This window comes from Bos taurus, chromosome 15 (assembly GCF_002263795.3).
Source record: "Bos taurus isolate L1 Dominette 01449 registration number 42190680 breed Hereford chromosome 15, ARS-UCD2.0, whole genome shotgun sequence".
Lineage (NCBI taxonomy): Eukaryota > Metazoa > Chordata > Mammalia > Artiodactyla > Bovidae > Bos > Bos taurus.
In genome coordinates, this window is record NC_037342.1 from 43,803,274 (window position 1) to 43,830,418 (window position 27,145).

The following is a 27,145-nucleotide window of genomic DNA, read 5'->3' on the forward strand; positions in this document are numbered from 1 at the left end:
CAATTATTGCTGTGTCACATCCACTCTCCAAGGCACTTAAAAATTTTTAAGTTTTTTTTAAACACCTACATTGAGATATAATTCACATGCTATAAAATTCACCCCTGTAAAGTGTACAATTCATTTGTTTTTTTATGTATTTGTAGAGTTATATAACCATCACCACTATCTAATTCCAGAACTTTTTTTCATACCCCAAAAGAAACACTGTATTCATAGGAGTCACTTCCCATTCTGCCACCCTAAACCCAATCCTGAGCCACCACTAATTTTATATCTCTGTAGACTTGTCTATTCTGGACATTTCATAAAACTGGCATCAGGGTTCATCCATGAAGAATGTATCTTTTTATGTCTGAATAATATTCCATTTTATGGATATACCACATGAAAAAAAATCTTTTGGCCACTCCATGTGGCATGTAGGATCTTATTTCCCCCACCAGGGATGGAACCCATGCCCCTGCATTGGTAGCTTGGAGTCTTAACTCCTGGACCATAGGGAAGCCCCACATTTGCCAGTGCAGCCATCCATTGATGGACATTTGCGTTTCCACTTTTTGGCTGTTATGAACATTAGTACAAGTATTTGTGTGGACATGATTTCCTTTCTCATGGCTGTATATCCAGGAGTGGGTCATGCTGGGTCATGTGGTAACTATATATCACTTTCTGAGGAACTGCCAACTGCTTTCCAAAGTGGCAGCACAATTTTACATTTCCCACCACCAGTGAATGAAGGTTCTAATTTCTCCACCATCTCACAGTCTAACTAATGCTTGTTTTTATCTGTCTTTTTTATTGTAGTCATCCTGGTGGTGTGAAGTAATACTGGGTTAACCAAAAGGTTCATTTGGGGTTTCCCGTAAGATGTTACAAAAAACCTGAATGAACTTTTCGGCCAACCCAGTACCTTTTTGTGGTTTTACTTTGTATTTCCCTAATGACTAGTGATGTTGAGCATTGCTTCATGTGCTTATTAGCCAATTTTATATCTTTGGAGAAATGTCTGTTTAAATCCTTTGCATATTTTTAAATTGGATTATGTGTCTTTTTTATTATTGAGCTGTAAGAGTTCTTTATATATTCTAGGTACAAGTAGCTTAGCCAATATATATCATTTGCAGATAATTCTCCCATTCTGTGGGTGTCTTTCTACTCTTATATTTTTTATAGCATGAAATTTTTTATTTAATATAATATAGTTTATATCTTTTTTCTTTTTTTTGCTTGTGCTTTTTGGTGTCATACCTAAGAAACCATTGCCTAATCCAGTGTTACAAAGATTTACCTCTATGTTTTCTTCCAGGCTTTTCTTCTGTAATTTTAATTCTTAAATTTAGTTCTTGATACATTTTTACTTTTTTTTTTTTGTATAGTATCAGGGCAAGTGTCCTACTTTATTCTCTATATACAAATACACAGTTGTCTGAGCATCGTTTGTTAAAAAGACTCTTCTTTCCCTCTTCAATTATCTTATTATCATCCTTGTTGAAATCAGCTGACCATTAATATATGAGTTTATTTCTCAATTCTATTCTGTTGATTTCTATTTCTATTCTTATATCTGTGTACACTGTCTTGATTATTATGGCTTTGTGGTATTTTGAAATTGGGAAATCCGAGTCTTTTAAGTTTATTCTTCATTTCCATGATTCTTTTGACTGCTCTAGGTCACTGGCACTGCCATAAAATTTTAGGATCAGTGTCAATTTCTGCAGTTGATGGATATTCGATTCAACCTATAAATCAATTTGGGAAACACTGCCATCTTAACAACTTTGAGTTTTCTGATTGCGAACATGGGATGTCTTTCTGTTTATGTCTTCTTTACTTTCTGTCAATGATGTTTTGCAGTTTGCAGTGTATAAGTCTTGCACTTCTTTTGTTACATCTCTTCCTAAGTATTTTATTCCTTTTGCTGCTGTTATTGTGCAGCATACTAAGTTGCTTCAGTTGTGTCTGACTCTTTGCGATGCCATGGACTGTAGCCCTCCAGGTTTCTCTGTCTGTGGGATTCTCCAGGCAAGAATACTGGAATGAGTTGCCATGCCCTCCTTCAGGGGATCTTTCTGACCCAGAGATTTAACTCATGTCTCTTATGTCTACTTGCATTGGTAAAGTGAAAAGTGAAAGTGAAGTCACTCAGCCATGTCCAACTCTTTGTGACCCCGTGGACTGTAGCCTTCCAGGCTCTTCCCTCCATGGGATTCTCCAGGCAAGAATACTGGAGTGGGTAGCCATTTCCTTCTCCAGGGGATCTTCCTAACCCAGGGATTGAACCCTGGTCTCCAGCATTGCAGGCAGACGCTTTAACCTCTGAGCCACTAGGGAAGCCTTGAATTGGTAGGTGGGTTCTTGATCACTAGCGCCACCTGGGAAGCTGCCATTATTAATGGAATTGTTTTTCTTGATTTTGTTTTTAGATTGTTCATTGCTAGTGTGTAGAAAGAAATTGATTCTTTAAGTATTACCTTGTATCCTGCAAGCATGCTTGACATTATATATTATTTTAACGGTGTTTTAGTGGAAATGTTATGACTTTCTACAAGCATGATTGTATCGTCTGCAATATGAGATAATTTTACTTTTTCTTTTCCAGTCTGGATGTACCCTTAAGTTTTAACCTTTTCCTTCATTATTTTAGCATAAAACAACTTTATATGATATTAGCTAATTGTATATGGTACATATACAACATTTTTCACTTTGTAGTGCTTAGATACTTTAAAGCATATTAATTTTATTTTAATGGGTGTTAAAAATATGATAGCTCATAATTTTATGGTGTTGACTTAGGTATCACTTTATTAGGGTCTTCTTCCCTGAACATCCTATTTAAAATGGCACATCTTTCCTTTTCCTCTACCTTGCTTCATTTTTCCTTCCCACCGCTTACCACTATACATATTATACACAAGCATACACTTACATGTCACACACGTGAGATGTGCCTGCGTATTGTCTGTTTCCTTCTGCTAGGATGTAAGCTCCCTGAGAGCAGAGGCTTGGGTTTATTCTTTGCTGATGGCAGTGTCCAGGAAATGGGTACTCAGCAAATATTTGTCAGTGGCTAATTGTTTAGAATGGAGTTAAGACCAGTACGTCAGTTTCAAGTTGATTCAAGAAAAATACTGAATAAATAATTGTTCAGGAAGTATACAAATATGGAAAAATTCATAAGGGCTATATGGCTTGCCAGAAAGTTGGGAAACTCTAACTTCAGTAACGAGAAGAAGCTGGATGGGAATGGAATTTTTAAAATCGTTTTCTGTGAAGTGAGAAGTTATTTGTTAGCTCACAGACTTTTCCCCAACCCAGATCAGGGAAGCCTTGAGGCCCACAAGCTGTAACAGATGAAATTAAATATATGTGGGAAAGTGGTTTCCACTTCCACCACAGAAACCCTGCTGGCAGTTCTGGAGGTCATCTGGGAATGTTTGAGGTGCTTTGGGCTACCCATGGAAACTTGGCTGATTGGTCTTGTCTTCTTTGCAGGGCTCTGTGTTTGCAGAGAGCAGAAATGACCATGACTGCCAACAAGAATTCCAGCATCACCCACGGAGCTGGAGGCACTAAGGCCCCTCGAGGGACTCTGAGCAGGTGAGTCGGGGAACATTGCCTGGGGGAGTGAAGCTCAGTGGAGGGTAGACTCAAAGGACACCTAACGCCCTGTGTCCTGGATAGGACTGCTGCCAAGTGTGTGTGGTTATCCTCATGATTCTGACAGTCATCCAGGTGAATCATCCGGGCCAAACTTCAACCACTGACCAAACAGTGAGATCTCAGGGCATTTTCTTATGCCCTCTAAAATTTTGCTTCCTCATCTGTGACATAATAATAGTACCCGTCTCTCAGAGTTTCCTTGAGGATTAAATGAGATGATAATGTCAGTGCTTAGCATAGTGCCTAGCAAAAAAAACACGTATTAAATATTAGCTCCATCTCTGCAATGGGATAGAAGCTTCCAGAGCTGGCAGTTAAAGGTACAACTGTCACCAGGGCTTCTCAGGTCTTGGCCTAGGCTAGATGCTGATTTCCTTGAAGAACCTCTTTTACTAAAGCCACATACGTTTCATAGCCCCTTCATCTGAATCTCAGCTGGATGGTTTGGCTTTGGAACCTCAGCTGCTGGAATGGGTAGCTATGAGAAGGATGCTCATCTTAGATGGGGATTGGGCTCATGGCCTCCTGGAGGGCAGGACTGTGCAGCGCCAGACTGAGTCTGGTGGAGTGGCGCACACTCAGGTCTGCCCAAAGGTTGTGGTAGATGTTTGGTTCGTTCAGAGCTGGAATCCAGGTATGGTTGGTAGAGAGGGGCACAGGCTGTAGTCCCTGGGGAGTGGCTGGAGTTGAAGGAGGCAAGAGGAATTCTGTACACCATACGTGCAGAGTTTGGTCCCTGTGGAAATGGTCTGGATGGACTGTACCAACTAAATGAAAACTGGTAGGTTCTGACATGTTAAATACATAAGAGTTTGGGGCTTAGACAGACAAATTAACTATCTGCTCTGTAGCAACAAGAGCAGTAAGGACACCCTCTGCCCACCCACTCTCTCTAACCTGGACTACAGTTGCTGGCATACTTGCTTCCCTGAACAGGGTGAGGCTGAGGATGGCAGGGACCAGCAACCTCATGGGTAAAGTGGATAGAAAAACTGAACTCTCCCAGGGCATGTTGATGGCTGAGGCAGAAACAGGTCTGGGTCTTAGACTTTTTGTCCCGCGTAATCTGCTTCTTGGGAACAACTTGGTGGGCTCTGGCCAGTCAGGGGGCATTTCTTCCTCTGCAGTGTGAATGTGAGTTGGCAGATGGAGACTGACAGTGAAGGTCCCCATCTTTTTTATATGAGACTGTAGGGGTGAAATAGGCATTATTTGTGATTTTACTGTTTTATTCTTAAGTTAAAAGAAATAGTATACTTAGAACCTGAATTAGAAATTACCGTACCCAGCAGCCCTCAGCTCCTTTAAGTATTTGTTTCTTCTTCTAATTTCCGCTTCGTGGGTGGGTGGGATGAGAGATGCATTGTTTACATAAAGTCACAACGCAGAATCAGAACTGCTGACAGGCACCCTAGTTTCTATTTGGAGTACAGCCCTACATGTTTTACACATTTTTAGAAATCCCTCTTCCTTTAGCTTCTCAGCATGCTTGCCGTTGTAACATGATGGATGGTACTTGTAAATATCTGAGTCTCTGATGTGCCTAAAAAAAGCATTTCTCCCTTCTCAGTCTTCACTTCCCTCCCTTCCTGCCACATTTCCGCTTCCCTCCCTACTTTCCTCGGGTTTTGGCATGGAGTCACAGGCCTTGTCTCAGAGGCTACTGCTGGGCTGTAGTTGTTACATCACAGTCGTCTGGCGGTGTCGTCTGGTGGCTGCCTCCACCTGCAGCCGCATTTGGGGCTGTTCTTTGGGCCGAGTAGGGCAGTAAGTCACCCGTTCATTTAGGAAGTTGTCAGGCAACCCCGAGGGCTCTCCTTCTAGGTGCCAGGCTCTGTGGTGGACAGTGAGGGACACAAAGGAAGGATCCATTTTCTTTTTTTCAAGGCATTTACAGTTTGGATCGATGACGTTGGCACCCAGATTTCTTAGTCGGACCTTCTAATAGACATTTGCCTGGGACCTGGGGCCCTTTAATCATTGCCCATTCAGGAGTGCCAGTGAGAAAAGACTCCCAGGTGTGACTGGTTGGTGAGTACAGGGGTGCTGGGGCCTTGGAAAGCTGGGCCTTGGAGCCCTGGCGGCTTTAGGGATCTCTGTCCACATCATCCACATGGAGGCAAAGGAAGCTGATGACACGGAGAAGACTTTGTATCTAACTTTGGGGGCAGGGGTACTTTGGGGCATGGAAAACTGGCGGGGAAGGGCAGATGGTACCCTAAGGAAGTGCCGAGATATGTATTTTCAAGGTTCTATCCTTAATTTGAATAAGATCTCACCTGGTGCCACCACTGAGCTAGTTTGGGTTAAGGATCCTAGATTCCATTGCATTATTAGCTTTTTATGGATGTTTTGCTAATTTATTATCTTCCTTTTCCTTTATAGCCCATTCTTGATCTGGTAAGATATGTAGGAGGAGGAAATCAACCTTTCATTTGACCACCAGAGTTCTGTTCTTTACTATGTTTGGGTCTCCTGGAGCAAGCTTCCCTTTCTGTTTGTTAGTGAGGCCAGAGGGGCGTGATGCTTCACTCTTAGCTGCTTTCCCTCCCCACAGGCAGCTCCAGCTTGCTTAGATTTGGCCGCATCCATTTTTGGGGGTGGGAGGTGAGATTCTCAAAGCTTCTCTGAGTTCTAGAGGTCAGGCTTTATGATGTTGGTACTGATGACCTGGGTGAGACTAGAAGCAGCTCAGTGACTTGCAAACAAAAAGGTGTTGTATTGAGAGCTAGTTCAGCCATCTCGATGGGGTAAACTTTGCCACTTGGTGCTCTCAGGAGATTTCACTTGTGCTATAAGACTTGGCGGGCAGCAGGGGCTATTCTCAGAAGACTTGTCACGCCTGCTGATTTCCTCAACAGCTTCTTTACTGTGAAACTCCAGCGTGCAGGTCATTGTGACTTAAAAATACAAGCTATTGGTATTGTTTTTTAGGAACCTTGCCTCTGGATGTATGTGTGGGAAACTTGGGTGACTATAGAAGTATAGGTTTCTTGGGGTCAAGGACTTTGACTTCTTTCTGTCTCCTCCAAGCCTGGAACGATACCCGGTATCCAGAAGACTGTTGACCAGTTGTCTAGATGGCTGTGAGACCAGTCTCATAGAGCATAGGCTACATGCTATTTGAGTTCTTATAGTTCTTTCATAATAGGTCTTATTAACTTAGTTTTTTTTTTAATTAATTTATTTTTAATTGTTTTACATCATTGTGTTGATTTCTGCCTATATCAACATAAATCAGCCATAGGTATACATATGTCCCCCAACTTCTTGAAATTCCCTCCCACACCCCACCCTATTCCACCCCCTAGGTCATCACAGAGCACTGGATTTGAGCTCCCTGCGTCATACAGCAAGTTGCCACTGCTTATCTAATTTTACATGTGGTGATGTGTATGTTTCAATGCTACTCTCTCAATTCATCCCACCCTCTCCTTCCCCTCTGTGTCCACAAGTCTGTTCTCTGTGTCTGCATCTCCACTGCTGCCCTGCAAATAAGTTCACCCAGACCATCTTTATAGATTCCATATATATGTGTTAATATACGATATTTGTTTTTCTCTTTCTGACTTAATGTCACTCTGTAGAGCAGGCTCTAGGTTCATCTACCTTATTAGAATTGAATCAAATGCATTCCTTTTTATGGCCGAGTAATAGGGCTTCCCACTCCCCAGGTTGGTAGGTGCCCAGTATCCTACTGGAGACCAGTGGAGAAATAACTCCAGGAAGAATGAAGAGATGGAGCCAAAGCAAAACAACACACAGTTGTGGATGTGACTGGTGATGAAAGAAAACTGATGCTGTAAAGAGCAATATTGCGTAGGAACCTGGAATGTTAGGTCCATGAATCAAGGCAAATTGGAAATAGTCAAACAAGAGATGGCAAGAGTGAACATCGACATTTTAGGAATCAGGGAACTAAAATGGACTGGAATGGGTCAATTTAACTCAGATGATCATTAATTATATCTACTATTTGGGCAAGAATCCCTTAGAAGAAATGGAGTAGCCATCATAGTCAACAAAAGAGTCTGAAATGCAGTACTTGGATGCAGTCTCAAAAACAACAGAATGATCTCTGTTTCCAAGGCAAGCCATCCAGTATCACAGTAATCCAAGTTTATGCCCTAATTAGTAACACTAAAGAAGTTGAAGTTGAACGATTCTATAAAGACCTACAAGACCTTCTAGAACTAATACCCAAAAAAGATGTCCTTTCATTATAGGGGACTGGAATGCAAAAGTAGGAAGTCAACAAACACCTGGAGTAATAGGCAAATTTGGCCTTGGAATACAGAATGAAGCAGGGCAAAGGCTAATAGAGTTTTGCCAAGAGAACACACTGGTCATAGCAAACACCCTCTTCCAACAACACAAGAGAAGACTCTACACATGGACATCACCAGATGGTCAACACCGAAATCAGATTGATTATATTCTTTGCAGGCAAAGGTGGAGAAGCTCTATACAGTCAGCAAAAACAAGACTTGGAGCTGACTGTGGCCTCAGATCATGAATTCCTTATTGCCAAATTCAGACTTAAATTGAAAGTGGGGAAAACCACTAGACCATTCAGGTATGACCTAAATCAAATTCCTTATGATTATACAGTGGAAGTGACAAATAGATTCAAGGGATCAGATCTGATAGACAGAGTGCCTGATGAACTATGGATGAAGGTTCATGACACTGTTAAAGAAGCAGTGATCAAGACCATTCCCAAGAAAAAGAAATGCAAAAAGGCAAAATGGCTGTCTGAGGATGCCTTACAAATAGCTGTGAAAAGAAGAGAAGTGAAAGGCAAAGGAGAAAAGGAAAGATATACCTATTTGAATGCAGAGTTCCAAAGAATAGCAAGGAGAGATAAGAAAGCCTTCCTCAGTGATCAATGCAAAGAAATAGAGGAAAACAATAGAATGGGAAAGACTAGAGATCTCTTTAAGAAAATTAGAGATACGAAGGGAACATTTCATGCAAAGATGGGTACAATAAAGGACAGAAATGGTATGGACAGAAGCAGAAGATTTAAGAAGTGGTAAGAATACACAGAAGAACTATACAAAAAAGATCTTTATGACCCAGATAACCACAATGGTGTGATCACTCACCTAGAGCCAGATATCCTGGAGTGTGAAGTCAAGTGGGCCTTAGGAAGCATCACTACAAAGCTAGTGGAGGTGATGGAATTCCAGTTGAGCTATTTCAAATCCTAAATGATGATGCTGTGAAAGTGCTGCACTCAATATGCCAGCAAATTTGGAAAACTCAGCAGTGGCCACAGGACTGGAAAAGGTCAGTTTTCATTCCAATCCCAAAGAAAGGCAATGCTAAAGAATGTTCAAACTACCACACAATTGCACTCATCTCACACGCTGGCAAAGTAATGCTCAAAATTCTCCAAGCCAGGCTTCAACAGTGTGTGAACCATGAACCTTCAGATGTTTAAGCTGGATTTAGAAAAGGCAGAGAAACCAGAGCTCAAACTGCCAAAATCTGTTGGATCATTGAAAAAGCAAGAGAGTTCCAGAAAAACATCTACTTCTGCTTCATTGACTATGCCAAAGCCTTTGACTGTGTGGATCACAACAAACTGTGGAAAATTCTAAAAGAGATGGGAATACCAGACCACCTGACCTGCCTCCTGAGAAATCTATATGCAGGTCAAGAAGCAACAGTTAGAACTGAACATGGAACAACAGACTGGTTCCAAATCAGGAAAGTAGTATGTCAAGGCTGTATATTGTCACCCTGCTTATTTAACTTATATGCGGAGTACATGTGAAATGCTGGGCTGGATGAAGCACAAGCTGGAATCAAGATTGCCAGGAGAAATATCAATAACCTCAGATATGCAGATGACACCACCCTTCTGGCAGAAAGCGAAGAAGAACTAAAGAGCCTCTTGATGAAGGTGAAAGAGGAGAGTGAAAAAGTTAGCTTAAAACTCAACATTCAGAAAACGAAGATCATGGCATCTGGTCCCATCACTTCATGAAAAATAGATGGGGAAACAATGGAAACAGTGAGAGACTTTATTTTGGGGGGGGCTCCAAAATCACTGCAGATGGTGACTGCAGCCATGAAATTAAAATAAACTTGCTCCTTGGAAGAAAAGTTATGATCAGCTTAGCATGTTAGAAAGCAAAGACATTACTTTGCCAACAAAGGTCTGTCTAGTCAAAGCTTTGGTTTTTCCATTAGTCATGTGTGGATATGAGAGTTGGACTATAAAGAAATCTAAGCACTGAAGAATTGATGCTTTTGAATTGTGATATTGGAGAAGACTTTTGAGAGTCCCTTGAACTGCAAGGAAATCCAACCAGTCCATCCTAAAAGAAATCAGTCCTGAATATTCATTGGAAGGACTGATGCTGAAGCTGAAACTTCAACATTTTAGCTACCTGATGGGAAGAACTGACTTATTTGAAAAGACCCTGATGCTTTGAAAGATTGAAGGCAGGAGGAGAAGGGGACAACAGAGGATGAGATGGTTGGATGGCATTACTGACTCAATGGACATGAGTTTGAGTCAGCTTCAGGAGCTGGTGATGGACATGGAGGCCTGGCGTGCTGCAGTCCATGGGGTTGAAAAGAGTCGGACACAACTGAGTGACTGAACTGAACTGAATAGGGCTTCCCTGGTCTTGCTAGTGATAAAGAACCTGCCTACAAATGCAGGAGGCATAAGAGACTTGAGTTCAATCCCTGGGTCAGGAAGATCCCCTGGAGGAGGGCATGGCAACCCACTCCAGTATTCTTACCTGGAGAATCCCATGGACAGAGGAACCTGGCAACCTGCGGTCCATAGGGTCACAAAGAGTCGGATCTGACTGAAACAACTTAGCACGCACACACCCACAATAGGAGTGGGAGAGTGAAGTGTGCGTTCTTGCCCCTATTAGTTTTGTATCCTTGGGGAGTACCTCCTCTTCTCTGTGTCTGTTGCCCAAACTATCAAACAAGTGGGTGACCATTGCAGGTCTTGTTAACTTTGGATTCCCTTTCCATTTAGTCCACTGACTCTGAGAAAGAGAAGAAAAGGAACCTTAGAGCTCATTTGGTCTCAACCACTTGTTTGATAGTTTGGGCAACAAACCCAGAGAAGAGGAGGTAGTCCCCAAGGATACAAAGCTAATGGGAAGAATGCATGCCTAGCTCTCTTGCTCCTTCCATTATTTTATTTTACCACCACATTCATCTCCCTGTAAACACAACTGGGCTCTCCCTGCTCAGAAACCACTGTCATCTGTGACACCATCAAACTCGACCTGGTTGGAAAGGCTTTCCTAGAAGCCCTGATGTTTGTTTCTGCTTTTATCCTTCACTGCGCTCCTACATGAACCTGACAGTTCTGCCAGTCTGGATACAGATGTTACTTCCTGCAGGGCTTTTCCTGACCACTCGCTCGGAAGGATTTCCCTCCCCATATTGGTTCAGAGCCTCCGAGTGGCACTTTTAGTACCTCCTAAGGTGAATAAGTGGATTTTTCCCAGTGGGATTGCTATGGGACAATTGTTTCTTAAGAGTCTTAGAAGCTTTATTATTTAGAGAATCTGCATGGCTCGCCCTTAAGATCCTTAGAAGGCCTTTTGTCTGTAAGCGTCAATGAGGCTAGGATTTCCCGGGCAGTCCAGTGGTTAAAACTTCACCTTCCAGTACAGGAAGTATGGGTTTAGTCCCTGATCAGGGAGCTAAGACCCCACATGGCTCACCACCAAAAAGCCAAAACATTAAAAACAAACAAACAAAAAACAGTATTTTAACAAATTCAATAAAGAAGTTAAAAATGATCCACAGGAAAAAAACAAAAAGATTCAATGAGGCAGCACTTTAAATATTTTTTAGGTCTTGATAAAGGATCTTGCAGTCCCACTCTAGATTTTTTTCTCAAGATTTATTGAGGGATAATTAAAGTATTATAAACTATCCAATTTAAAGTTTTCAGTTTGATGAGTTTACAGACACGCACACAGAGTATAACTGTCACCGCAGTCTGGAAGCCATTTCCTAATTTGAGAATTTTTTATTGCCTAGAGAAGGAAATGGCAACCCACTCCAGTACTCTTGCCTGGAGAATCCCATCGAGGGAGGAGCCTGGTAGGCTACAGTCCATGGGGTCGCAAAGAGTCGGACATGACTGAGCGACTTCACTGTCACTTTCAGAGAGATAGAGACTGGAACAAGTTTTATTTTCTAACTCTGAAAGCCCTTTGTCATTAATGTTTCCTTTAAATTTTGCTGGAAAACTGAACAGTTCCTGTTTAGCTCATCTCTTTTCTTATTCACTAGTGACAGTTCAGTTCATTTCAGTTCAGTCGCTCAGTCGTGTCCGGCTCTTTGCAACCCCCCGAACTGCAGCACGCCAGGCCTCCCTGTCCATCACCAACTCCCAGAGTTCACTCAAATTCACGTCCATCGAGTCGGTGATGTCATCCAACCATCTCATCCTCTGTTGTCCCCTTCTCCTCCTGTCCCCAATCCCTCCCAGCATCAGAGTCTTTTCCAATGAGCCAACTCTTTGCATGAGGTGGCCAAAGTATTGGAGTTTCAGCTTTAGCATCAGTCCTTCCAAAGAACACCCAGGACTGATTTCCTTTAGAATGGACTGGTTGGATCTCCTTGCAGTCCAAGGGACTTTCAAGAGTCTTCTCCAACACCACAGTTCAAAAGCATCAATTCTTCAGTGCTCAGGTTTCTTCACAGTCCAACTTTCACATCCATACATGACCACTGGAAAAACCATAGCCTTGACTAGATGGATCTTTGTTGGCAAAGTAATGTCTCTGCTTTTGAATATGCCATCTAGGTTGGTCATAACCTTCCTTCCAAGGAGTAAGCGTCTTTTCATTTCATGGCTGCAATCACCATCTGCAGTGATTTTGGAGCCCCAAAAAATAAAGTCTGACACTGTTTCCACTGTTTCCCCATCTATTTGCCATGAAGTGATGGGACCAGATGCCATGATCTTAGTTTTCTGAATGTTGAACTTTAAGCCAACTTTTTCACTCTCCTCTTTCACTTTCATCAAGATGCTCTTTAGTTCTTCATTGCTTTCTGCCATAAGGGTGGTGTCATCTGCATATCTGAGGTTATTGATATTTCTCTTGGCAGTCTTGATTCCAGCTTGTGCTTCTTCCAGCCCAGCGTTTCTCATGATGTACTCTGCATATAAGTTAAATAAGCAGGGTGACAATATACAGCCTTGATGTACTCCTTTTACTATTTGGAACCAGTATGTTGTTCTATGTCCAGTTCTAACTGTTGCTTCCTGACCTCCATATAGGTTTCTCAAGAGGCAGGTCAGGTGGTCTGGTATTCCCATCTCTTTCAGAATTTTCCACAGTTTATTGTGATCCACATAGTCACAGGCTTTGGCATAGTCAATACAGCAGAAGTAGATGTTTTTCTGGAACTCTCTTGCTTTTTCCATGATCCAGCGGTTGTTGGCAATTTGATGTCTGGTTCCTCTGCCTTTTCTAAAACCAGCTTGAACATCTGGAGGTTCACGGTTCACGTATTGCTGAAGCTTGGCTTGGAGAATTTTGAGCATTACTTTACTATCATGTGAGATGAGTGCAATTGTGCGGTAGTTTGAGCATTCTTTGGCATTGCCTTTCTTTGGGATTGGAATGAAAACTGAGCTTTTCCAGTCCTGTGGCCACTGCTGAGTTTTCCAAATTTGCTGGCATATTGAGTGCAATGACAGTTAGAAGGAGTCAAATGGCATCTTCAGCACTCTGCCTGGAAATGTCTTTAGCTAGATCATCTCATTTATTTTCCATGTTACCACAGGTGACAGAATTACCAAACTTTTCAATATTATGAGGGTCCCCTTATCTCTAGCTTCTAACATTTGCTTTATTTTATTTTAACCACCACCCCCAGTAGCCATGCCTCAGTCCCACAGTCAGTGTTTTAGGTTTTTGTTTCAACAGCGTGCCACTTCTCGGTACCAAAATTTGTGCCTGTTGTCTATTGCCACATAACCACCGCAGATTTCATAGTGTCAAACAGCCATTTTATTATGCCCACAGACTCCGTAGATTAGCTGGTTACAGACAGAGACTACATGCATGTCTGCTGCTGCTCATGTCTGGAACCTCAGCTGGAAAGATTTCAAGACTTAGGGCGACTCAGTGGCTAGGGGCTGGTGTCTCCTGGAATCGTCTGATCTCACATGTCTCGGGGGTTGATGCTGCTTGTTGCTGGGACCTCAGCTGGGATTGTCAGTCAGAATACCCTCTCCACATGACCTGGGCTTCCTCACAGCCTGGGAGACTGGAAGCAGAAGCTGTTGGTTTCCTGGGGCCTGGGCCTGAAAAGTGGCACAGATTCATTTCTACCATATTCTACTGGTCAAGCAATCTCAGAGCCCAAATTCAAGATTAGGGGTCATTTTGATAGCAGGCAGGTCATTTGGGTACTGTGTTTTAAAACCATCACAAATATCTGTAGCAGGTTTTCCTGGAACTGCATTTTCCTCCCTCTTGGCTTTGGATGGTGCCTGGTTCTGCTTTGTATGGCAGTTCCATTTTTGCTGGACTAGGGCATTGAGGACGTTCCCATAAGGCATCATTTTTCACCTGTCTCAGAGATGGCTTATACCTGGTAAATACTCTCTATTCAGTGCTGCTACTTCACAGAGGACTAGGGATTGATTCCCTCCCTGAGAAGAGCTCACCATTCCTCTTTGTACTCCTGCAGAAATGAGCCCGGTAACAGGCAGATAGATGTGCTTCCTGGAGATGGAAAGGTGACTCAGTTTGTGCTCAGCTACTGGATTCCCTGGTGGCTCATATGGCAAAGCATCTGCCCGCAATGCAGGAGACCCAAGTTTGATCCCTGGGTTGGGAAGATCCCCTGAAGAAGGAAGTGGCAACCCACTCCAGTACTCTGGCCTAGAAAATTCCATGGATGGAGGAGCCTGGTGGGCTACAGTCTATGGGGTCGCAAAGAGTCGGACACGACTGAGCGACTTCACTTCACTGTTCTGCTTACCCCGACAAACCAAGGCTGACATAGGAGTCTCTGTGCGTGGTGGTCCAGGTATAGCCCCACTTGGAGGATGAGGCTGTCCTGGACCCTCTGGAGGTCTTCCAGCCATTTGAGATGAAGCTGCTTTGCGAGCAGGATGGTCAAGATGTGAGTGTCAGCCTCTTTCTAACTTCTGTCCCAGAATGGGATGTCAGTTACTGAGCTGAGCCCCTGCTCTGGCCTGGGGAACAAACTTCTGGACTTGGAGAAAGGACTCTGGCAGGCCTCCTCCCTATTCTCCTTCTGGGTACCCCAGAATATGTCCTGGGAGAGTGCAGTGAGCATGCCATCTCCAGAGCTGGGTGGTCACATAGTGATGGGAGCATGCCATTGCCCGCTGAGCCAACAGGCCCACTTTAGTTGAGCAGGCCTGGGATGGTGGTTGACCAACTCCAAGGCAGTTTCATTTGGGAGCAGGTTAGACACCTGCTTAGTAGAGACTAGGCATAGTGGAAGTTGGGCCCTGAGTAACCTTCACCTGCAGACAGGCTCACGTCATGGTTCAGTATAGTCGCTCAGTCGTGTCCGACTCTTTGCAACCCCATGGACTGCAGCACGCCAGGACTCCCTGTTCATTACCAACTCCCGGAGGTTACTCAGACTCATGTCCATTGAGTCGGTGATGCCATCCAACCATCTCATCCTCTGTCGTCCCCTTCTCCTTGCAACTTCAATCTTTCCCAACATCAGGGGAGTCATTTCTTCACATCAGGTGGCCAAAGTATTGGAGTTTCAACTTCAACATCAGTCCTTCCAATGAACACTCAGGACTGATAGTTGGGCTGGTTGGATCTCCTTGCAGTCCAAGGGACTCTCAAGAGTCTTCTCCAACACCACAGTTCAAAAGCATCAATTCTGCGGTGTTCAGCTTTCTTTATAGTCCAACTCTCACATCCATACATGACTACTGGAAAAACCATAGCCTTGAGTAGGCAGACCTTTGTTGGCAAAGTAATGTCTCTGCTTTTGAATATGCTGTCTAGGTTGGTCATAACTTTCCTTCCAAGGAGTAAGTGTCTTTTAATTTCATGGCTGTAAGTCACCATCTGCAGTGATTTTGGAGCCCAGAAAAATAAAGTCTGACACTGTTTCCACTGTTTCCCCATCTATTTGCCATGAAGTGATGGGACCAGATACCATGATCTTAGTTTTGTGAATGTTGAGCTTTAGGCCAGATTTTCCACTCTCCTCCTTCACTTTCATCAACAGGCTCTTTACCACGTCCTCGTACCCACAGCCCGTCTCAGTGCCTCTGAGGCTATTTCCTGGACTCCAGGAACCTTCTCCAACTGGCCCCAAGTTGGTCCTCTTCCTGATACTAATACTTCAGGAGCTCTGTGGCCAGAGCATGCTGAATTGAGAACAGTCTTATCGTCAAGGGCTAAAGACAGCCTTCCCTCCCAAAAAGTCCCTGGGTGACCTTGACAATATATACTGTGTCCCTTATCATGAATGCTTCCTGCTGTGTTACTGGAGAATGGCCCAGGTCACTAGCCCAAGGGCTGGGTCATATTCTTGTGAAACAGCGCCAGAGGGAAGGGCATGTATTTTGCACTTTTTAACTCTCACTTTCTGTCTGTGCATGTGTGTCCGTGTACACACATACACACTGCTTTCTCTTTAAGTTTGTTTCTTATTCTCTACCTTAGTTGATGCCCTTTCTCTCCTACTCACTGGTCTTAACACAATTGCGTGTGTGTGCACATGCTTATGTTCCTCTGTTAAATTTCCTTTGCATCTCCCCCTTTCTTCTCTTTCCTTGTATCTGTTTATCTTCCTCCCTCTCCCGTCATGTTGGTTTTGGCCAGTCATGTGCCACAGTGTGGTGTCCACGTCTGTGGTGAGCAGCAGAGCTGGCCGCCTGCGGGTGAGGCTGGGCACCAGGGCCCAGTTTCACCGTGTCTGCTTTCCTGGGAACGGGCTCCAAGATGTTAGCATAAAGAGCAAGCGGTGATAAGATCAGAGTCTTAAGTGTCCTTTAGCTGTTTTGTATTTACTTCTCTTTTATATTTCTTCTGTCTTCATGGAACTGTTATTGGTGTTCAAACACTTAAAGTTTACATCATCTTAGTCACACAACTAGTATGTGAGGATACTCAGAGCAAGTGTTTCCCACTGTTTTATAGACGAAGAGCCCGAGGCTCAGAGAATTTAGGTGACTTTGTCATGAGCACATCCAGAAAGTGAGGGAACCAGGACAAGAGCAAATCTCTGGTCTCTAGACTCTTGGCCTAGGGTACGATTTTTGCCTTGCGGGAGAAGGCTTTGGGGACTGACAGCTGTGCTGGGCTGCACTAAGTGCTTTCTGTACGTTTCTATGTTGTTCTTCAGGTCATGTGGCTCAAAGAGGGAGGCGAGGAAATTTGTGAACAATACCCTGGGGAGTCATAAGGAGACCTAGGTTTTAATCATTTTTTTTCAGTCGTTCATTTAGTCATTCTGCTGCTGCTGCTGCTGCTGCTGCTAAGTCGCTTCAGTCATGTCCGACTCTGTGTGACCCCATAGACGGCAGCCCACCAGGCTCCCCTGTCCCTGGGATTCTCCAGGCAAGAACATTGGAGTGGGTTGCCATTTCCTTCTCCAATGCATGAAAGTGAAAAGTGAAAGTGAAGTCGCTCAGTCCTGTCTGACTCTTAGCGACCCCATGGACTGCAGCCTATCAGGCTCCTCTGTCCATGGGATTCTCCAGGCAAGAGTACTAGAGTGGGGTGCCATTGCCTTCTCCAAAATTACTTACTAGTACCTAGTATATACAAGCTCAATAAATAAAAACAATTATTAGACAAACAAGGCTATCTGACACATAGTATAACAAGAGTTTCTAAGCACACTGAAATAAAAAACAGGAGAAAACACAAACAACTTTGGTTTTTAAATGAATTGAGCTTTCCTGGTAGCTCAGCTGGTAAAGAATCCTACTGCAATGCAGAAGACCCTGGTTCAATTCCTGGGTTGGGAAGATCTGCTGGAGAAGGGATAGGCTATCCACTTCAGTATGCCTGGGCTTCCCTGATGGTTCAGCTGGAAAGAATCCACCTGCAATGCAGGAGACCTTGGTTCAACCCCTGGGTTGGGAACAGATGTATTAATTCCTACTAAATTCTAGATGCCATACAAAGAGCTAGGGATATTGGGGTTAACAAGACACTGTCACCACCTTCAAGTAGGTTCACTGGTACATAGTTTAGTGAGGGAGGCAGGTGATGAAACCGTACAGTCCAATAAAATGTTACAAAGTTCCAAGACAGACTTTTTCCAGGCACAGTGGAGGCATCAAATCTCACATCGCCCCCTGGGTGAGGGGGGTAGTGTCAAGAGAGATACCACGGAGGAGCCACAGAGATGTGTAAGTGGACAAGCCAGCACCGCAGCAAAGGAGACAGAATGTGTGAAGGCCTAGAGTTGTGAAAAGCAAGGAGTTTGATGTGGCTAAGTGTGAGATGCAGATTTGTTTGGAGGAAAAGACAGTATGAGATGATAGAACACATGAGGACCGGATCACGAGGTCCCTGTGATCCATGCCCATGAATTTGCTTTTCATTCCTTAGATAGTGGGGAGTTAGAAGCATGATGAATTTTGTAGTTTAGAAAGATGTCAGGAGGCAAGAAGATGGCCTTGGAACTGGGTTAAGACCAAAGGCAGAGAGGGAAGTGGAGAGCTTATTTTAACAGTCTCAGTGAAAGGTAAGATCTGAATCAAGGTGCCAGCAGGTAGCAGTGGGGATGGCAGGGGGAGGGAAGATCTGAGGTCTTAGGTATTGAGTACATCGTTGTGTCTGGGGAGGGAGCTGGATCAGATGCTTCAGGGAGAGGGGAGAAAGAACAGATCTGACTTTGTCTTCCCTCTGAGGAATGAATTGGGAATATATACCGGAGTCAGCTATATATACAGGAGTTTCAACTGATGAACTATGGAATGAGGTTCGTGACATAGTACAGGAGACAGGGATCAAGACCATCCCCATGGAAAAGAAATGCAAAAAAGCAAAATGGCTGTCTGGGGAGGCCTTACAAATAGCTGTGAAAAGAAGAGAAGCGAAAAGCAAAGGAGAAAAGGAAAGATATAAGCATCTGAATGCAGAGTTCCAAAGAATAGCAAGAAGAGATAAGAAAGCCTTCCTCAGCGATCAATGTAAAGAAATAGAGGAAAACAACACAATGGGAAAGACTAGAGATCTCTTCAAGAAAATTAGAGATCCCAAGGGAACATTTCATGCAAAGATGGGCTCGATAAAGGACAGAAATGGTATGAACCTAACAGAAGCAGAAGATATTAAGAAGAGATGGCAAGAATACACAGAAGAACTGTACAAAAAAGATCTTCATGACCCAGATAATCACAAAGGTGTGATCACTGACCTAGAGCCAGACATCCTGGAATGTTAAGTCAAGTGGGCCTTAGAAAGCATCACTATGAACAAAGCTAGTGGAGGTGATGGAATTCCAGTTGAGCTCTTTCAAATCCTGAAAGATGATGCTGTGAAAGTGCTGCACTCAATATGCCAGCAAATTTGGAAAACTCAGCAGTGGCCTCAGGACTGGAAAAGCTCAGTTTTCATTCCAATCCCAAAGAAAGGCAATGCCAAAGAATGCTCAAACTACCGCACAATTGCACTCATCTCACATGCTAGTAAAGTAATGCTCAAAATTCTCCAAGCCAGGCTTCAGCAATAAGTGAACCATGAACTTCCTAATGTTCAAGCTGGTTTTCCAAAAGGCAGAGGAACCAGAGATCAAATTGCCAACATCCGCTGGATCATGGAAAAAGCAAGAGAGTTCCAGAAAAACATCTATTTCTGCTTTATTGACTATGCCAAAGCCTTTGACTGTGTGGATCACAATAAACTGTGGGAAATTCTCAAAGAGATGGGAGTACCAGACCACCTGACCTGCCTCTTGAGAAATCTGTATGCAGGTCAGGAAGCAACAGTTAGAACTGGACATGGAACAACAGACTGGTTTCAAATAGGAAAAGGAGTACGTCAAGGCTGTATATTGTCACCCTGCTTATTTAACTTCTATGCAGAGTACATCATGAGAAACGCTGGGCTGGAAGAAACACAAGCTGGAATCAAGATTGCCAGGAGAAATATCAATAACCTCAGATATGCAGATGACACCACTCTTATGGCAGAAAGTGAAGAGGAACTAAAGAGCATCTTGATGAAAGTGAAAGTAGAGAGTGCAAAAGTTGGCTTAAAGCTCAACATTCAGAAAACTAAGATCATGGCATCTGGTCCCATCACTTCATGGGAAATAGATGGGGAAACAGTGGAAACAGTGTCAGACTTTATTTTTTTGGGCTCCAAAACCACTGCAGACGGTGACTGCAGCCATGAAATTAAAAGACGCTTACTCCTTGGAAGGAAAGTTATGACCAACCTAGATAGCATATTCAAAAGCAGAGACATTACTTTGCCAACAAAGGTCCGTCTAGTCAAGGCTATGGTTTTTCCTGTGGTCATGTATGGATGTGAGAGTTGGACTGTGAAGAAGGCTGAGCGCCGAAGAATTGATGCTTTTGAACTGTGGTGTTGGAGAAGAAACTCTTGAGAGTCCCTTGGACTGCAAGGAGATCCAACCAGTCCATTCTGAAGGAGATCAGCCCTGGGATTTCTTTGGAAGGACTGATGCTAAAGCTGAAACTCCAGTACTTTGGCCACCTCATGCGAAGAGTTGAGTCATTGGAAAAGACTCTGATGCTGGGAGGGATTGGAGGCAGGAGGAGAAGGGGACGACAGAGGATGAGATGGCTGGATGGCATCACCAACTTGATGGATGTGAGTCTGAGTGAACTCCGGGAGCTGGTGATGGACAGGGAGGCCTGGTGTGCTGCGATTCATGGGGTCGCTAAGAGTCGGACATGACTGAGCGACTGAACTGAACTGAACTGAACTGACAGGAGTCAAAGCCAGGGTGAAGGAAGCAGAAAGCAGCCTAGGAATGAGATTGTGTGAGAAGACACTCACGTCTGGGTGCCTGGGAATGAGACCAAGTGGGGTTCTTCAGTGTAAGCCCCCACCCCGTAGACAGGCGTGAGATCCCTAGCCCTTCACGCCCGCTCACTGCTCACTGTCTCACTGCCTGCACTTGTCCTACTTGAACAGCATTTCACTCTCCACTGGATTATTCTGGTTGTCATACAAACATGCACTCTGTACCCAACATTCCCCTCCAATTACCACCTCATTTCCTGTTCCTCCTTTAGGGAAACCTTTGAAAGAGTTGTCTGAGCTCCTTGTCTCCATTCCCTCTCTTTAATTTCTTGAATTCCTTCCAGTCAGGCTTCCCTTCCTACAACTCCACGGGAATCTCTCTTCTCAAGGTTACAGTAACTACCTAAATCTAGGGGTCACTCTGCAGTCTTTTCCTTGCTTAGTTGTTAGCAGATTTGGCTCAACTGATCACTCCTTGTTTCTCAAAGGTCTCAGGATATCACTTCTCATGGTTTCCTTCCTTCCTCACTACGTGCTCTTCCCAGTTTTGCTTTGCTAGTTGTTCCTCCTCTACCTGAGCTGGAAATGCTGGAATGCCCCAGGGTTCAACCCTTGGACTTCCCTAGGTACACTGACTCCCTAGATGGTTCATCTAGTCATGTCAGTCAGTTCAGTTGCTTAGTTTAGTTCAGTCGCTCAGTTCAGTTCAGTCCATCAGTTGTATTCGACTCTGTGACCCCAAGGGTGGCAGCACACCAGGCCTCCCTGTCCATCACCAACTCCCGGAGCTTACTCAAACTCATGTCCATTGAGTTGGTGATGCCATTCAACCATCTCACTCTCTGTCCTCCCCTTCTCCTCCCGCCTTCAATCTTTCCCAGCGTCAGGGTCTTTTCCAATGAGTCGGTTCTTCGCATCAGGTGGTCAAAGTATTGGAGCTTCAGCTTCAGCATCAGTCCTTCTAGTGTATATTCAGTACTGATTTCCTTTAGGATTGACTGGTTGGATCTCCTCTCTGTCCAAGGGACTCTCAAGAGTTTTCTCCAACACCACAGTTCAAAAACATCAATTCTTCAGCACTCAGCTTTCTTTATAGTCCAACTCTCACATCCATACCTGACTACTGGAAAAACCATAGCTTTGACTAGCAGACTTTTGTCAGCAAAGTAATGTCTCTGCTTTTTAATATGCTGTCTAGGTTTGTCATAGCTTTTCTTCCAAAGAGAAAGTTTCTTTTAATTTCATGGCTGCAGTCACCATCTGCAGTGATTTTGGAGCCCAAGAAAATAGTCTGTCATTGTTTCCATTGTTTCCCCATCTATTTGCCATGAGGTGATGGGACCAGATGCCATGATCTTCTTTTTCTGAATGTTGAGTTTTAAGCCAGCTTTTTCACTCTCCTCTTTCACCTTCATCAAGAGGCTCTTTAGTTCCTCTTCTTATCTATCCATGAGGTTTTAAAATGATATCTGTATACCACTGACAAATCCCAAATGGAAATTTATAACCCCAACTGCTTTCTAACAGGTGCTCAGGCCCAGAACTGTGATTCATCCTTGACTTTCCTTTGTCTCTCTTACCTCTTATCCACTCTGTCAGCAAATCTGATTGTCCTAGCCCTGGAGAAAAATCCATCTGTTGTGCCGTTGTTCCAGTTCAGGCCACAGTAACTTCTTGTGTGGATTGTTCCAGTGGCCTTTACATGATCTCACTGTGGCCACCTTGCCTCCCTACACTTCATTTTCTGATATGATCAGAGCATGTCATTCTTCAGCTCACACTCCTTCGAGAGCTTCCTTTCTTAGAGTAAAGCCCCAGCCTTCCTATTGGTCTGTGGGCTTCTCTGGTGCCTCTGACTGATCTCCAGCCCACTCCTCTTCTTCCCACTCAACTCTGGCCACGCTGGCCCCTTGGTTGCCCCCAGAATACAGTAAGTATGCAGTTGCCCCAAGCCTCTGCCCTCCTGCTCCTCTTGCCTGGACCATTCCTCCCCTGGATAAACACATTGCTTACTTCCTTAAGGTTCTGTTCTCGTGGTCCCTGGCAGAGGGGCCTCCCCTGATCTCCTCCACTGTTAAGCTCTGCCCCTTCACCCTGCCTTATTCTCCTCCACTGGCCCCACAACCCTCTCACAGCATGGGTTTGTTTATTGTCTATTCACTCAAGACAAATAAAGCCATACTGTCTCCCTCTACCAGACTATAACCTGTAGAGAGAGACTGTCTAGTTTTAGTCTCTACTGATCCTTGATGCCTAAAACAGTACCCGGTGTGTAGTGGGTGCTCCGTACATGCTGGTTGAATGGATGAAGAGCTGAGGCATGTCTCAAGCCTGATACGGTTTGCACACTGTGATCTGGCAACTAGGTGGCTTCCTTTGTCCGCTTGCTCAGGGTTCAGGGAAGGTTGGCCATGAGCTGCCCTGGGAGCCCTGGAGACATGAAGCTGGAACCTGTCAATGGCAGAACGAGAGACCAGACCCCAGAAGAGGCTTTTCTCAGGTGCTTGGCTTCCTAAGGCAGCCTGGGTCCTGGGACTGTCATTCTCTTGACCGTAGTCTTTCCTTGTGCAACAAGGGGAGAGTGGCTTTCACTTCCAACCTCAGTGTGAGGAATTGGGAAACAACTGGAGCATGAAACTGAGGACCAGAGTGAGCACACTCTCCCATCTGTGCCTCGGAGCTGCCACCTGTTGTGTGCACTCATTGTCACAAGGACACACACATCCGTCCTGTGCTCTAGGTGAAGATTCTCCCAAGCCTCCTCAACTGGGGAGCAAACACTGATGGAAGCTGATTCTTGGGACTGCAGAGCTAGCTTCATTTCCAGGGAATGCTTGGGTGAGACCCCTAGAAGAGTGCCAGAGCCTTGAGCAGTGAGAGAAAGGGAGAGAGAGGTGCAGTCTGAACACGCAGCCCTTGGCAGCTGGTCTCTAGGGAAGTGCAGGAGAGAGGCATGGGGATGGGAGGCCCAGGACGGTGGTCCTGCACTGGGGTGGGGATGGGGGGCCACCTACACACAAGCCCAGCCTTTCCCACCACATCACTTTGCTATTTTGTTGTAGCAAATCACCCTAAGACTTAGGGGCCTAGAACAATCAATGATTTCTCACATTTCTTGTGCATTCACTGAGTAGTTCCTCTACTGGCTTCCCCCAGGCTTGCTCATGTAGCTGGTTCATTGGCTCCAAGATGACCTCACCGTGTGTCAGGCCCATGTGGTGGTTGGGGGGCCACAGTGACACTGTGCATAGCCTCCTCTGAAACACCAGACTGGTTTTTCTTATGTGACAGTCTCAGGGCAGAACCCCAAGTGTGTGAAGTTGGAAACATCAAGGCTTCTTGAGGCCTCAAATTTGAAACTGAGACCGTTTATTTTCTACCATATTCTGTTCATCAAAGCAAATCACAGGGTCAGCCTAGAATCAAGGGGCAGAAGAATAGACTCTACCTTTTGATAGCGTGAGCTGCAAAGAATTTATGACTGTATTTAATTTACTCCTTTCCCTTCCCAGGCTTCCCTGATATATGTGTGTGTGTGTGTGTGTGTGTGTGTGTGTGTCACTAAGTCATGTCTGACTCTTGGCTCAGACAGTAAAGAATGTGCCTGCAGTGCAGGAGACCCGGGTTTGATCCCTAGGTTGGGAAGATCCCCTGGAGAAGGGCATGGCAACCTACTCCAGAATTCTTGCCTGGAGAATCCCATGAGCAGAGGAGCCTGGTGGGCTACAGTAAGTTTATCAAGTGATTATTCTGAATAGGCAGCTCCTTGTTGATGTTAGTTATTATTAAGCTAAGATTGAGTGCTGTGTGTTAGCAACTGAGCTCGACCCTTGACACGTATTGTCTCTATTCCTTACAGCAGTCCGCTGAGATGTGTGTTCTTTTAACCTCCATTTTATTTATTTATTTATTTTGTGTGATCCGCTTCTGGTCATTTTCCTTTCTAAAAAGAAATATTAATTTTTTAATTGAAGGATAATTGCTTTACAGAATTTTGTTGTTTTCTGCCAGAGATATGGAAACTGAGGCTTAGAGAAAGTTATCTGTGGCAGTCATGTAAGTTGTTAGTGGCTGTGCTGGAACTTAAATGCTACTACTGTGATGTTCTTACCCTCTACTGAGAACAACCAGCCTAGATAACCTGCTGAAAAGCTTACTAATAATATACTGTCATAATGAGTTACAATGTTCAGCATAATTTCATATCCATAGTCACATGTGCCCATTACAACAAGTCTGATGTAGTTAGAACGACATTTTGAGGAATTGATACTGGCAGCTTATAGAGCCTGTGTGGCTTTGTCCATGGTCACATTCCTGATACAAGGTAGAATCGGAAACGTGCAGAGAAATGCAGTGAGTTCTACCCTCTGGTGAGCATTGGAGCCCATGAGGGGCGGGGCCTTATCGATGACGTGGTATGAGTGAACGCTGCTGCTCTGTGATGAACCTGGAGGTGCCTGGACTCCAGGTCAACGGAGTCAGGCCTCCTTTTGACCCCGAGTTGCCAGAGCACATTGGCTTGGCCTGTGTGTGGGTCTGGGCGAGGAGCACTTGTGGCTCTGGGCCCCAGATGAGCCAAGATCCGAAGCCCAGGACCTTTAAAGGAAGGGCCTGTCTCTTCTCTGTTTTATCCTTCACTAGGAGAGAAAAACTAAGCCTCAGTTAAAACTAGGCACTGAGAGAATTTCTTAACTTGTGGGATTGCCTTCATGTTCGAACTACTGAGGGAACTTACAGAGTCATCCTTTCTGAAAGCATCAGAAGCAGGCTGGGATCTTAACAGACCAGAGGTTCTCGCTGTTTTTCTGCCCCCCTGTGGGAGCCATGGCCCCTATTCCCCAGTGGCTTCATGGACTGGTGAATTCTCACCTTGAAGGTTGAGGAGTTACTTCGTAGGGGAGCATTTATCAAAATATCTAGAGAGATGAGGTATATATAGTTTGAAAGGGCTTCCTGAAAGATTCTGAGTCTCAAATACTGGCCACCACTGACTAGGATTCAAACTTCATGAGGACATGAATTTTTGTCTCTTGTTTATTCTGATAGCTAGTGCCTAGAGCAGGGCCTGGCATGAAGTAGGTGCTCACTAATTATTACTGAATGAATACACACATGACAAAGTCATCTTCTGTTAAAGGCATCTTCTCTCGCCTCCAGTGGAGAGTAACTGAGACATTGAGTCCTTTGTGTAGCCCAGACGCTTGTTGCCTTACAGGGCTGGACTTTGACCTTTTGGATCTGTGGTTCTGTGAAAGAAGTGAGGGACCTGGGCCTTTCTTGATTGTGAGTAGGTCGGGCTCTCCCCAGGCTCCAGCTTGGCATGTTGCCCTAGCCCTGCCCGCCCTGGGGAGTACTCGTTTCACACCTCCTTGCTGAGCAGTCTCTTTGGTCATCAGCTTGGCTGGGCACCGGATTTCTCTCATCTGTGCCCATGTACACGTGGGATGGCTGTTGTTTGACTTGCCCTTTTAAAAACAACTTAAGCATGTTGAAGTTTCCTGTTGACTGGGGGCAGCCAAAGGCTATGACCCAACAGGGAATTGTTGGCCAATCCTTGACTCACCCGAGCTGCAGTTTTCTGTGTGTGATCGAGCAGCGACAGCAGCCTGGCTCAGGGGCAGCTGGCTGCATTCCCCAGATGGCATGGTGCTCTGGAGCCTGTGAGTCTGGACCACCCCACTCTGAAGGCCTGGGGATTAGAGTCAGGTGGGCCTTGGGAGCATGCAGTGTTGGCGAAGCCCTGCTGTCTTTGAACTAAAGCAGTCTGGGAACATTTCTGAAAGTTGACAGTGATTGCCCTAGTAGACAACTAGAAAAGAATGCCAATGAGGAAGTATGCCCATGGTTCTCTTCAGTCAGCTCACCTGTACCTTTTCTTGTCTTTATTTGTTCATTGTTCATGGTGCACCTAGATACCGAGTAGATGTCCCTCCACCTGGAAGAAATCATGGTCTCATAAGGAAGACCAAGAGGTCCCCTGATACTTACAAACACTACGCTGGAGACAGGACTGTGCTCAGAGCTGTAGGGGTCTCTGCTGATCTATGTCTAGGGACCCGGGCAGTTCATAAGGATGGTGGAGGCCACTGCCTCGTCTTTAGAGCAGCAACATAGTGTAGTCATGGCTTCACGTACCAGCTGAGACCTTGAATGAGATGTTTAACCTTTGTATGCCTCAGTGTTTTTCATTTGCAAAATGAAGAAAATAATAATGTATAATAATATGACAGAGTTTTGTGAAGATTGAATGAATAAATATATGTTAAGACCTATCCTAAAGAAAGTCAACCCTGAATATTCTTTGGAAGCACTGATGCTGAAACTGAAGTTCCAATACTTTGGCCACCTGATGTGAAGAGCCGAGTCACTGGAAAAGACCTTGATGCTGGGAAAGATTGAGGGCAGGAGGAGAAGGGGGCGACAGAGAATGAGATGGTTGGATGACATCACCTATTCAATGGACATGAGTTTGAGCAAGCTCTGGGAGATAGTGAAAGACAGCAAAG

The 27,145-nt window shown here is 44.6% G+C and overlaps 1 protein-coding gene across 5 annotated transcripts in view; it reads left to right on the forward strand.

Moving 5' to 3' along the window:
• DENND2B (DENN domain containing 2B) overlaps positions 1-27,145 on the forward strand; it is a 170,952-nt gene that overhangs the window by 103,354 nt on the left and 40,453 nt on the right. For all 5 annotated transcript variants that reach the window (XM_010812501.4, XM_059874891.1, XM_024975425.2 and 2 more), the window contains one exon: positions 3,499-3,603. In XM_010812501.4, the coding sequence (XP_010810803.1) occupies positions 3,524-3,603 (80 nt within the window). In that variant the 5' untranslated portion in view covers positions 3,499-3,523. The remainder of the gene's footprint in view (positions 1-3,498; positions 3,604-27,145) is intronic.